This window comes from Corvus cornix, chromosome 13 (genome assembly GCF_000738735.6).
Source record: "Corvus cornix cornix isolate S_Up_H32 chromosome 13, ASM73873v5, whole genome shotgun sequence".
Taxonomy (NCBI): Eukaryota; Metazoa; Chordata; class Aves; order Passeriformes; family Corvidae; genus Corvus; species Corvus cornix.
The window spans coordinates 8,715,560-8,728,456 of NC_046343.1; the positions used below are offsets into that span (position 1 = coordinate 8,715,560).

The following is a 12,897-nucleotide window of genomic DNA, read 5'->3' on the forward strand; positions in this document are numbered from 1 at the left end:
TGCTGAGACTCCAACCTTCAGTTTGATACAGCATCATTTGCAATGACTTTGTTATTGAAACAGATCTATACATGAACACAGATACATATGTCTATTTAACATATATTTGACTTTTAATGGTAACATTAATAACAATAAAAATTAAAATGATAATTCAGATCCCATGTAATACACGTGTGACTTTAAACCACTTTTTAGTTAACACACAGTCTACTGATTTTTTTAACTCACAAAATAATGAACCATCAAGTAGTATTTTTTCATTTCTACCTTCTTTTACAATTCTTCAATATTTCCATTTGAAATATTTGCACTTAAAATTGAGGATCATTAGACAGAATTTAGTTTTCCTATGAGACTCTCTCAAATAGGAGTTAGTTTTGCAGCAATTAATGTGTTTGAAAGCACCACCTGCTTAGAAAATGATTAGTTGTACCTTACCTCTTTCTCAGAAAGCCTTACACAGAAAATATACCAGTTAAGAAAAGTCTTTCTTACATTTTTCTAAGAACATAGTAGAAGCCAATTAATCTGCCAAGATTTCATTAACAGCTCAACTTACCAGTCTTCTCTATCTTGTGTTTTAAACTTTCAGGTCCTGGAAGGCAGGGACAGGGACCTTCACATCGAGCTGTGATGGTTTTGCCAGAAGTACATGCATGAAACTCCATCTTGCACTAGAAGCATAAAAAAGAGCAAGAATACTAATTAGGACAAGACATAAAATAGCAGCTTTGGATTAAATGAGAAATTTTGTTATCAGTAATGTCATTGGATAGATTGCAAAACTTCAGTCTCTATTGCAAATACTTTTATAACATAACACTGACTATTCCTAGCCTTTGCTGTTTGCATTACATACATTTTAGTTCTGACTTTCCTCCAAGAGCTTTGTGCCTGTGTAGTTGCCCTCCCTTCAGTGACTGCCCCGTGGTTATTTCCCCATTCTGTGCCCAGAAGCACCAGTGGCTGGAGACTGGACTCACGTAGTAATAAATGAAGTGAAAGAAAACAGCACAAGGCAGCAGAAACACAAATGTTCTCTTTGGCTTGATACCTAATGAACCAAATTCAGCTCCGTTTTTTGTCTTATTCAAGCACTGCTTTTACCAGACCAGAATCCAAGGGCTTTTGATACACAGGGGACCATTGCCTGTGGTGCCCGGGCTGGCCCTCCTTCCTGCAGGGATTGCCCCCTGCCAAGGAAAATGAGAATGCCGGGCAGTAAAATCCCTTTGATCTGAATTTTAGTAATGATTAATGCTATGATTCATTTAAAAGCAGGCCAACATGTTTACACAGTGGGACACAATGTATTTTGACACAGCTGAAGGACACAGAGCCTGAGTCCATGGTGTTACCATGGAGGACGCAGTGGGCAACTGGAGCTCACTGAGCAACAGCCACTGCTGAAATGCACAGCATCAGCCCCTGTAATTCTGGTACAGTGGAAGCCAAGAGAACAGAGAAGAATGTTGTTACAATATAAACCCCTCTTGCTTTGAAAGTATTGCAAATATCTTGGCTTTGCCTGCGTTTGTTTTTGTTAGAAGGGCTCATCTTTGCCCAGGCTTTAATCTAGCAGCAGGAGTCCATTATGCTGTGCCTACATCCCACCCTGCTGACATTATCCCCCCGCCATTCTCAACTTCAGTGCATCAGGGTGCTTCTGTGCTCTCTGTGATGTCCTGCCCTTCTCACTTAGAAAATGCATGGCCACACATGAACGTGTGCAAGCTTAGCTTGCATTTTATACCGATTTCTTGCAAGACTGAAGGAATATATGTACTTATTTTTCAACTGTTTGCTCCACAAATACACTTTGCACAGAGCACAAAGACATGAGAGACAATATCAGGAGGAAAGGAGAACAGGAGGAAGGAGAACACTGAGTGCAGTCCTGAAGGCAATGACTTTCTGCAGCAGATTCTGATAGTCAATGCGTTATTGAGAACACAGGCATAAATCTTCTTGCTGCAGCTGGAGTTGAAAATTTAATCCCTTACAGAACATCAATTACTTACATATTTTATTATGCATAATAAATGTAAATTATGTATCTAAGCATTAGCAATTATACTTCAAATACCAACCTTTAAGATGGTACAGCCTATTTCAAGCCCATTATTACGTGCAGTTAAAAAAGAAAGAGCTTTATACTTACAAACAGCAAGACAAGTTTTTCCTCAGCTTTCCATACAATTGATAAAAATGACAACCAAAAAGGTAAACATAAACCAAAAAAGAAAGGGTTCCTTAGAAGGGTTGTATTATGTGAGGGCAAGGAGGAGAGGCCAGCTTGAAGATCACAACGCTGCAGTCACATGTGAGTAAGTTTACACCCATGATTAACCACATTATATTCCCACCATGCTTGTTTGGGATGTTTGGTGTTGGGGGATGAAGATTAAAGAACTCCATCATTTTAAATATTAATTTAGGGTTATACTAATTACTTTTCAACACCTCATCACTGTATGTAACTCTTTATTCCTTCCCTAAAGGAAAACATGGAGATATCTTACTTTCCATGTGATGGTGTGCTTACTCACTATAATAACCTACACGAGTAGCTCAACTTTGGATTTAATGACTTTGCCTAAGCCTTGCTAAGTGATATTCAGAGGCAGAGCGGCCACAGAGGATGTCTTGTGGAGCAATAATGACTTTTTGGATTATTCTGCCACTGGATCTACAGCCTGTAAGGAGCCTGCTGGCTTTCTCCAGACCATGGACAATAGAATGATACACAGTACTTGGAAAAACTCTCAGTCTTTCGTACCAAAGGGACATGATACATTTTGCAGAGATGAGTCACAAAGCTCCTTGCAGTTTGGGGCTGGTCCCTCTCCTTTCAGGGGACTCATTTTTCCAGTGATATGATTGGATATGCCTCGACTCTCTGCTGAGCTGCTCTAGTAGAGCTCCCTGGGTCTTGCAAGCTTTGTATTTTTCTGCAGCCTCCCTGGTGTGTGAACTGCATTTGTTTACTCTGAACCCCAAGGCCCACATAAACATCTCTAAACTCTTTTACTGCAAATAGAAAAGCAGCTCTGTTATTTGTTGCTAAATGTATATGGAGATCAATAAAATATATGAGGGGAGAAATGGTTGAACATATTCATGGAAAATTCATAAATTAATTTATTCAACTAAGATGTGGGAAATTACTGCAGAGTGTGTTTTGGTTAAAGTGTTCCCCTGAGAATCCACTACTCGTATAATGATTCCCTCTTTATTGTCAGTGAATCTACAGCAATGTGTTTTGCATAAGCATTCACATTTGAGGCAGAAAGAAAATAGCTACATAAAATTTATTCCTAGCTATTTTATTCTTGTCTGTTAGTCTTCAGCCTCCAGTCCCTGCTAGAGGAGAATCTAGATTTTTTTTAATGATATAATAAAACAGCGTATCTCTGCCTTTATACTGGCTTTCAACTTCTGGCAGCCAGGTTTTGATCTAACCTGCAAGTAAGTAATCCTGTCGAATAAGTTATTGTGATCTTTCCTGCGAGGGTGTATATTTGACTAATGAATGCTTTCATGGACAGCTGGGTACAGCCCAGTGCATTAATGCCATGAAGAGCTTTGCATCCTGACACAAGCAACACATGGATTTGCTTAAAATCCAGCCAGGTACAGCAGCACATCCTAGCCCTGGTAGCACCTTTCAGTGGCAAAGCAGGTGCAATTGAGATGTAATTGCAGGTGTCTCAGGGGGCCTGGGACATCCTGTGTGCCCAGCACTGCTCCTGTTCATAGGGCACAGAGAGGACAGACAGAGCGCTCACAGCACCCTGGGCAACCTCACAGCCTCCAAAACAAACGCTGGGCAAGGGGGTGAGGAGAGAACACTCCAGGGATCCCTCAGGGGAGGCTCTCTGAGACCCCTTTTTGGTCTTAGTGCAACAAATCAGAGAGTATCCTGAATTGGAAGGAACTCACAAGGATCATCAAAGACCCACTCCTGATTGATTCATGATTCAAAATCTATAAATGAAAATTTCTTGTAGTCATGCCAATAAAGGAGAAAGTATTAGGTTCCAAACTTCTGTCCCTTCTATCATTAATTTAATAGGAATTAAACAGGAGGGTATGTAGGAATTAGCAGACAATATACATGACAAAGATAAACATGAAGTCTCGTTTGAGAAAGAGTGAACACTGAAACAGGAGGTTAAATTTTATAGTATACTAATTAAGTGTTAAACTCCTGAGATGTTACATCATATTAATGGCAGTGGCTCTAAACCCCTGTTGTTGAACAGTGCTCTTGCCTGGAAGACACTGCTTTTTTAGCACCCTACAGCTTTTTACATTTTCACCAAGAATGATTTCAGTGCAGTGCTTGTTTTATGGTGCATCTTTTGTTCACTCACAATATGTGTCTTCGAAACTACACATACAAATAACAAAAGCTCATTATTTTCTACCTTATCTTTTACCCAGCAGCTGCCACAGGCAGAAGCTAAAATTTCCTAAAATTATAGCATGTATATATTTTTAGTCCAGAGTTTCTTGATATCAATAGTGTCTCCGACATATCTGTCTTAGCAGATAATTAGAATCCATTGGAATTCAGACACCCCTTTGAGAGGGGTTGTTTGTTTACAAGCTTTACAGCAGTGCTTGCCATTGCTTCCTTAGCTGGGACTCTTATCACTATTTTCTTTATAAGCCTCTGCTTCCAGTTTTCATCAGATGGAAAAAAAATATTGTATTTGGAACACACTCAGATCAAGTATGGGTTTTTTTAAAACTTGTCACACCAAAAAAAGGTTCAGTATCTTTCCTACAAATCCCAAAAGAAATGTCAGATGATGCACTCCCATTGCATTCTTCTGAACACATACATTAAGTTTTAATGGGAATTCTCCAAACTTTTCAGGCTCTGAAAACCTGAAAATCCTGAAATAAGGATTGAGAGACAGCAGTCAACGACATGAATTCATGTTCATTAAAAAACCAGACACTAATGTGAAATTGTGAGGTGAATCTCAGATTCTGGACTGTGGGACAGGGTTGTGTAGTCCTTTAGCACCTCCCCTCCCCTCCATGGGTTCTGCTGCCGCTTTGCTGCTCTGCAAACCAGAGCCCCTCTGTCCTGGGTGTTAGCAAGGAGAAAGGCTGCCCTGGGACACAGCGCCCCAGGGTGGGCACTGAAAATACGGGCCAAGCTCTGTCCCCAGGACTGACCACTTGGGCAGGCTTCTGTAGGCATTAGTGGCTACTCCATGGCCAGACTAGCACTGTTGGTAGCTAGTGTAGTCATCTCATTTCTCTGGGTACCCTTCTGCTCACAAGAGTAAAGCTCCCCACTGCCAGGCCTCCTGCCCTGCACATGCACTGCTCCAGGATGGCAGTGGGTCATGCTATTGCCATAAAAATAAAAGGGAACTTGAGGGAAAAAAATAATTATAATAAAAACCCACCATTTTTTTCCCTATTAAAATAGCTACCAGGCGAGCACATGGCACTTAATCTTTGCAATAAGAGCTGTACAAAGATATCCTAAAATCCTGGAGCTCTAATTAGGAGCTCTGTTCTCTGTATGAGAATACATAGTTGGTGTTGATATTAATGGGAGTTACGCATGCATACCAGTGGTAGGATAAACTCTAATTAACACAACCAATCTATTGTGTAAATACATATTAAAGCTTTTTTAAAATATGTGCTAGCTCTAGCTTTGAAGCAGATGTTATAGCTGATGGGCTCAGAAAATCCCCTCTCTGCAAGGAGTGACAGGAAGGACCTTATTATATCTCAGGTAAACAACAAATATTTGAGAATGTCTCTCACTGCACACTCAGCTGGCAGGCTGGTGGTTCATAATCTGCTAGAAAAAGAGAACAGCTTCCAGGTGGAGGCTCAAGGAGAGAGAGACACAGGTGGGAGAGCTGCAGGACTTTGCCCTCCAGGTAAAATTACCAGGGAACAGAAGGAAAGCATGAGACCCCAGCAATCTTCAAATATCAGGATAAGTCAGGAGGTCATATCAGCAACTGCAAGTGCTCCAAGCATGTGGCTCAGGTCCTTAAGATTAGGATTCCCAGTTTTAAGATTTTAAAATGTAATGATATTCTTTTTTTCTCATTTAAAAATTTTTAGCTGCTTTTTTTGTTAGATCCCAGCCATATAAAATAAAAAGTTACATGTTTTTCACTATTACAGCATACATTTAAACAACCAAGTACTATCTCCAGAGCAACAGGGGAATCAGAAGGTTCATCTACCAAGAAGAAACAATTGGTTCCTAGGCTTCAGAAAAGAACAAGCTGAGTTGCAATTGGTAGCAATCATTCCATTCAGAATGGCATTAATTGCATATTTTGTGCCTCTGCATGATTATTAGAACTGTACACACCTCTCTAAAAATAGGCTTCAACTTCTCAGGAGGAGGAGAACAGAAGGAGCTCCTTCTTTTCATCAGCTAAAGATAAAAAGTGATTTTAGAAAACAGAACTTGATTTCTCCATAGAGGTTCAGCTCAGCTCCTAAGCAGACTCCATGAGTTAATAAAGAAAGAAATAAAGAAAGAAATAAAGAAAGAAATAAAGCAATAAATAATTCATGAGGTAAATATTAAAGAGTTCATTAAAAAAAAAAAAAAAAGAGCTCTTTTCCAAACTGACTGATAGCTGAAGAGTTAGTAGGATGACTGCTTGTAGGCATGTTGAACCATCTCAGTGTTTGACTGGCAGGGCTGCAAACCAAGCAAATGATCGTGTACTCATGTTGCTGCAAACTGCTCTTACAGACAGAGCAGAATCAGCTAATTTGGGGACTTCTGGACAGAGCACTGAAGCACAAAATTCTGTTTTAATACAAAACACATTGCCCCGAGAAACAAGTGGCAATCAGCTCAGTGTGAAGCAGGAAATTTAAAAAAATGCAGTTCATTGCATGAGCTAGATGATACAGCATTCAAGGTCACAACACTGGATGTGGAGGTGAAGGACATTCAAGGGACCATTTATTAAAGCAAGGTGACAATGAAAACAAATGGGTCCCATTATGTGAACAAGCAAGAAAATAGTTCCAGGCACCAAAATCTACTGCATCATAAAGAAATTGAATTTGTTTTTACAAGTAATTTAGATGCCTATTCTGGAAACACCTAGGTCAAGGGGTGTGTGTGGGCATATCTCAGCTGGTTTATCATCTTGTAAGAAATTCGGGTCCTTATTGGAGAAGTACAGACCAAACAGGGCTGGAACTTGACACAGAAGAGTCAATTCATAAGTTGAAACATTTGTGCAATGCTGGTTTCAAATTCTCCTTCACTGGCTGATGAGACCAAGACAAGTTAAATGGGAAATAAAGACAAAGCACTTCTGTCCCTGTGAATTTTTGAGTCAAAATAAGACATCCATCCTCCCTTCTGACCAAGATTTAACTCAAAGCACCAGCCTGGCTTAAATCTGCAAACCACCCTGCTCTCCTCCCATCCTCCTCCTGTTACATACCATGCAAAGGCTGCGGCACTTTGATTTTGATGACCATTTTTGAGTACCAAGGTGTAGTGGTTTGGTCCAAAATACTCATTACTGTTTATCTTCTGTGAGATAAGAATTAGGAGAAATGCAAAGCAGGCACCAAACTTGAAAGAATATAAAGAAGTTTATTAACAGACCTAAAAGAGGGGAAAAAAAATTATACCACCTTCAGAACTCTCCTCCTCCCCCCACCTTCCTCCCTTCTCCCACTGACAATGTAAAAAGACAACCCTTAAGATGTTCAGTCTGTTTACCACTTCCATAATAACCTTGTTCAGGCCATTTAGAAAGAGAAGTCTCTTCTTGCTCATGCTATGAAAACATTATCACAGCGAGACAGCCGCCCACTTCCAAATATTGTTCAGTCCATTTAGGAAGAGGAGTCTCTCTGCTCGCATGTGAGTCCCTTCCCCCGACTTGCAGCTTTTCCCCGCAACTGCTTTCGAGGGTCCACTCTTGAAGTTTTTTGGGGTACAATTTTAAGGTTGAGCCGTTCAGAAACAAAAACAGAGGCCCTTCTCCTTCGCTGGGAGCAAAGGGTCTTCCTCATCTTCATCTTTAGGACTATCTCTGGGAGCATCTCTAGGAACTGAAGTTTTCTCCTTTCCCATTTGGAGCAAAAGTCCTCATCTGGTCCATCTCTCCCTGTCCACACTTCTCATGAAATTACGGCTGCGTCAGCATCTGCCTATCTCAGCGCAGGTGCTTTTGCTTACGAGTTGAACACTCCACCCCCCAGATCTTCATGAAATTACAATGGGTACTCTGATATATCATAGCTTCACAACAGAATTTCAGCTTTAAGCATCTCCTCTTTCTCTTCCCTCAGGTTTTCAGCTCTTCACAGCAGTAAAAGGGTTAATCTCACCTCGGCCTTGCAGCTGGAATGTTGAATTTTTCTTATCGCAGTGGAGAGGGGGGAGAGCCAAGCCGCTCCGGCTGCCCACGGCAAGGCAGTGGGGGGGGTTCCATGGCTGGAACAGGTCCATGGCTCCAGGATGGCCGTGGCCCAGCCCAGCCTCGCCCAAGCAGGGCCTGGCCGGGCCCACTGGGCCCCACACGGGCCCCGCAGCCACCTGTCCCAGCGCCGGAAACGAGAGAGAGCTTGGGGGGGAGTTTGCCTATTCTTAAATGTGGATCACAGAGGCAGTCACAACTTTAAGTGGCTTAGAGAATTGTCCATATTCAAACTGGCCAGCTGATAGGTTCTGTCAGGTCACAGAGGAAGCTGTAAGCACTCCTTTGCGAGAACATCACTTCCGAGACTCAGCTTGCTAACCCATGCCACAAGGTCATGCTCACACTTTGGGCTGTACAAGCTGGTTCCTTGTGCACAAGGTTCCAAGGAGATGATGCACAGTCACCCATTCCCCTATTTTATATTCTATATTCAGTCAGAAAAGCTTCTCCTGTTGCTAAAATATCTACTCTGCTCTCCCCGCAGGATTTGCATGACAGGTCACTGATGAGGACCATTTTCTGGTTGCACATGGGAGTTTTTTGCTTTCTGTGCACTAGTCTTCCATATCTCAAGACATGGACTTTAAAAATCAGTTTCCTACTGAATTTGTTTTCTTTCATTTCTAGATTTATATTGTACTGCTTTTGTCTCTATGAAATTATTCCCTATTGTAACTCCTCATAATCATGAGCTGAGAGTTCATAGCTAATAGCACTATTCAAAGTTGAACAAAGCTATAATTTTTTTTCCCTGTAATAGACCAAAGCCATCTTAGATTAAAAGTAAAGAAACTCACAGAAAAACAATTGGAGATTTGGAGTGATCGATGCTGCTTGAAATATACTTGCCATGTAATTGAGATGCATTCTCATTCTCATTCTGCAGCCATTTACCGATCACATGAGAACGATGATTTGTCATTTTTACTCGCTTCAAATTACTAAAGGCAATTTAATTTCTCTCATGGAGACGACACATCAGATAACGTGAACATAATCAAGAGGTAACGATCTGTGGCTCTGTGCACACACTGATGCTCCCGTTAGCAGCTAAACAACCACCTGCATATGGCAGAGGGAAGGCAACACAAGACATTCAGATCCCCCAGCACAGGGTCTCCACCCAGTCAATCACATTATAAACAGAGCAATTCAGTCACACCAGGTGACTACACCAATGTGGATTTCAGATGAGGCAATGTTCCATCTACACAGTCATTCCCATATCCATTTGTCCATACCTGGACAAAAAGCAGCCGCTGGTGACCAGAATAAAGGGTAGGCATGCTCCCTGCAGGCTGTTATGTAATTGGTATGATGGCAGTATCTTAGCATCCCAAAAATCTCTCAGTCAACTCTCTCCATCATACAGGAATTGCAAAGTACTATATTTGCAGTTACTTTTGGGATGTCTGATGCCCAACAGGATGTGACTGGGAATGGGACTCCAGCCACTTATGGCTGTATGGACTGAATATCAGGATAAGTCAGGATAAGTCCTGATGTAACATCAGGATAAACTCAACCCTCTCTCTGATGAATCTATGTTTACAAAGTAAAGTCAAAGAAAATGTTGCTACTACACCTGGTTCCCACCTTGAATTAAGTCTCGAATTTGTACTACGCTGCCCATTTCTTCTCTAGCAACCTTTCCACAAATATTGAGTAACAGCTGGAGTGTTATTTTGCCCATCCCTGTTCAAGGCCAGGCTGGATACGGCTCTGAGCAACCTGATCTAGTGAGAGGTGTCCCCATCCATGGAAGGGGGTTTAGAACAAGATGCTCTTTAAATTCCCTTACAACCCAAATCATTCTATGATTTTGTGGTCATAAAGTTTTGTGCTTCCCAGGGCCTGTGTAATAAAATTATTTGGGAGAAGGAGGAAGTACCTGGAAACATCTCATAATCCATGCGGACAGAGGTCTGGGGAGGTTCCAGGAAAGACAGAGAACAAGGGTCAGACCAAGTGCTGTACTCTGGGCTTTGGAGCTCGTACATCCTGCACTAGCAATGATTTCTTAGAACTCACTGCACTGTTTTTCTAGAAAATGGTGGGGGAAAAAGGATGGAGATACAGTAAAAGGGCACCCTGGCTTGTTTGGCAACATGGTGGTGCAGTAAGCAGCAAACTCAGGAGTTCACTTGTGCTGCCAGTCATAGGCCAAACATACCAACAAGTCCTGAACTCCCTCTGCAAAACTGGAAACATCAGTTTTTCCAGCATGTATGCTTGGTTTTCAAGTCCTTTTCTAACCAAACTTTGTCTTTGCATGTGAGAGGTAAAAGTCAGTTTGTGTTTTTTTGTTCCCAAGTAGCACCTTATTCCCTGATAACAGATTTCAGGAAGTCAGTCCTCTTCTCTAGAATAGTTATCCCATCCTTTCCATTACATCTATTAGATTAACTAGTTCACAATAAGTTTGCCCAGATTTCACTGACCATGATGTGGTCCCAGCAGTGCTCATTCCTTGTTACTGATGTATGAAATGTACAGCATCCAGCAAACTTTCAGGTCTCAGAGAGAGTTTTTGTCTGTTGTTTACAGAAAGAGCAAATCTGAAGTGTAAGTACAAATATAAAATACTCAGCGTCCTGCAGTACCACCACTCTGGTTGCTTTCAGACTAGCAACAGGATTGAAGTCTCCTAAGAACGCCTGCCTGCTTTTTAATTGACTTCTCAGAATTTTTATTTTGTAATCAAAACAAAAGCCAAACTGAAGCTCCAATGCTAAGAAGCACTGAAACAAAACATTTGACAGTTACTAGCAGAGAAGCTTTAGGAATGTCTTTTGGAGCATAGCAACCAAGGGAGGGTAAGCAGGCTTAAGCTTTGAAGTTAAAGCTTTCAGCAACGTTTCTGATTTCTAAAGAACACAATAGAAACAACAAGAAATTAAAAAAAAAAAATTGGAAAAACCAAACCCCAGGCCTAGTTCAATGCTCACTGAATGGACTTGTTGTGAAAGACACCTATACAAAGAAAGCAGAATTAGTCTGTTTGCTCAGAAATCAAGTAACCACAGCTAATCCTTTTGCAGTATTATCCTGTTTTGGCCTTTTATAAATCTGCTTTAAATTAAAGATGCACCCAAGCCAAGAAACACCTCCTTTGATGTTCCAAATGGCTCAAATAAGCTGTTTGCTAGGAAAAGCTCAAAATATGAATTCTGAAACTGAAAAAAATCAAAGTCCTTCTCCTATGCTAAGAGGCTGGCACCTCTCAGGAAGGTCAGACCATTTAAGACCACAGCTTTGAAGCACCTCAAGCATCGGTCCCTCTTGAGCCCATGCATTAAGGGAAAGAATCCTGAAATACAAGTCTCTTACAAGCCAGTTACCCAAAAGCAGCTAATCCCCTTTTTTACAACCATTAAATTGCATCACTGGAATACTGGAATAAGGAATTTTACAGGTTAACTGAATGCAGGCATAGAGCTTGGAACAAGCTTGGAACAAGGTAACTAAATTACTGCAAATGATATTTGTATTTAAGCTTGTGTAATGAGCTGCAAGTTGGCACAATAAACTCTAAGATGTTCTTGTTTCCTCTTCCCATCAAGAACACAACTTTCAATGCTTGAACTGTATCGGGTGACTCACCATGTAAATAACAGTTTTCTCCTGTTTTGACCTTTACTGCAGAAAGGAGGATTTTAAAAGTAACACTGGTTTTACACACAAAATGTACAACAGGCAAGCGGAACTAACACCAGCAGCAATCAGGTTGTCCCTTAGAGGAGGAGTGGATGTTAATTGATGGGTTTTTAAGTTTCGACTATCACATGCCAATTTCTTTGATTTGGCAGTCACAACTGTGATTCTAATCAAGTTAGAAAAGCAGACCTGGGATTACCATCATCAAGATTGGTAGCTTTCCCAAAAAGAACAAATACTGTATTTGCAATCCTCACTTATTGCTTACTTCCTTTTGAAGGGTGTGATCCTGCCCAAAAGTGTTCGCAGCACAGGGCAGGTCGCCAGCCACAGGCAGCTCAAAGACACAGAGCTACTCAAACTTTGTTGCTTTATGCTTTGATCATCCTCTTCAGTGAAAATTGTTACAGCTTTAGAGGCAGGCATGGGAACTTCGGGAATTTTCCATAAGCCAAATAAAAATGCAGATTCTGCAGGTGTCAGGGTTAAGTGCAAGGAAGCAAAGGCTTTACTGTCCCGTGTCCCTTCTCAGTCCTCTGAGTAACTGGGCTGGCTGAACAGGGGTAATGATGGGAGAAAGCAGCAGCCATAAACCAGCACCCACTCTCAGCAGGATGTGACCATGATATTGGCCTTCGTTTCCACTTTTCCTTCTGCCATGAGAAGCTATGAGACCTTGATCCTACACAGTCTCATACAGGCGGATGCACAAATCTTTTTCCCTTCCAAGTATGCAGGCTGAAAGACCTGTCTCAAACATTTTTTGGCAAAAGAATTCAGC

The 12,897-nt window shown here is 41.3% G+C and overlaps 1 protein-coding gene across 2 annotated transcripts in view; it reads right to left on the reverse strand.

The window, feature by feature from the left end:
- Positions 1-12,897, reverse strand: part of SPOCK1 (SPARC (osteonectin), cwcv and kazal like domains proteoglycan 1) — a 279,195-nt gene that overhangs the window by 57,831 nt on the left and 208,467 nt on the right. For both annotated transcript variants that reach the window (XM_039559692.1, XM_039559691.1), the window contains one exon: positions 563-677. In XM_039559692.1, coding sequence (XP_039415626.1) covers positions 563-677 — 115 coding nt within the window. The remainder of the gene's footprint in view (positions 1-562; positions 678-12,897) is intronic.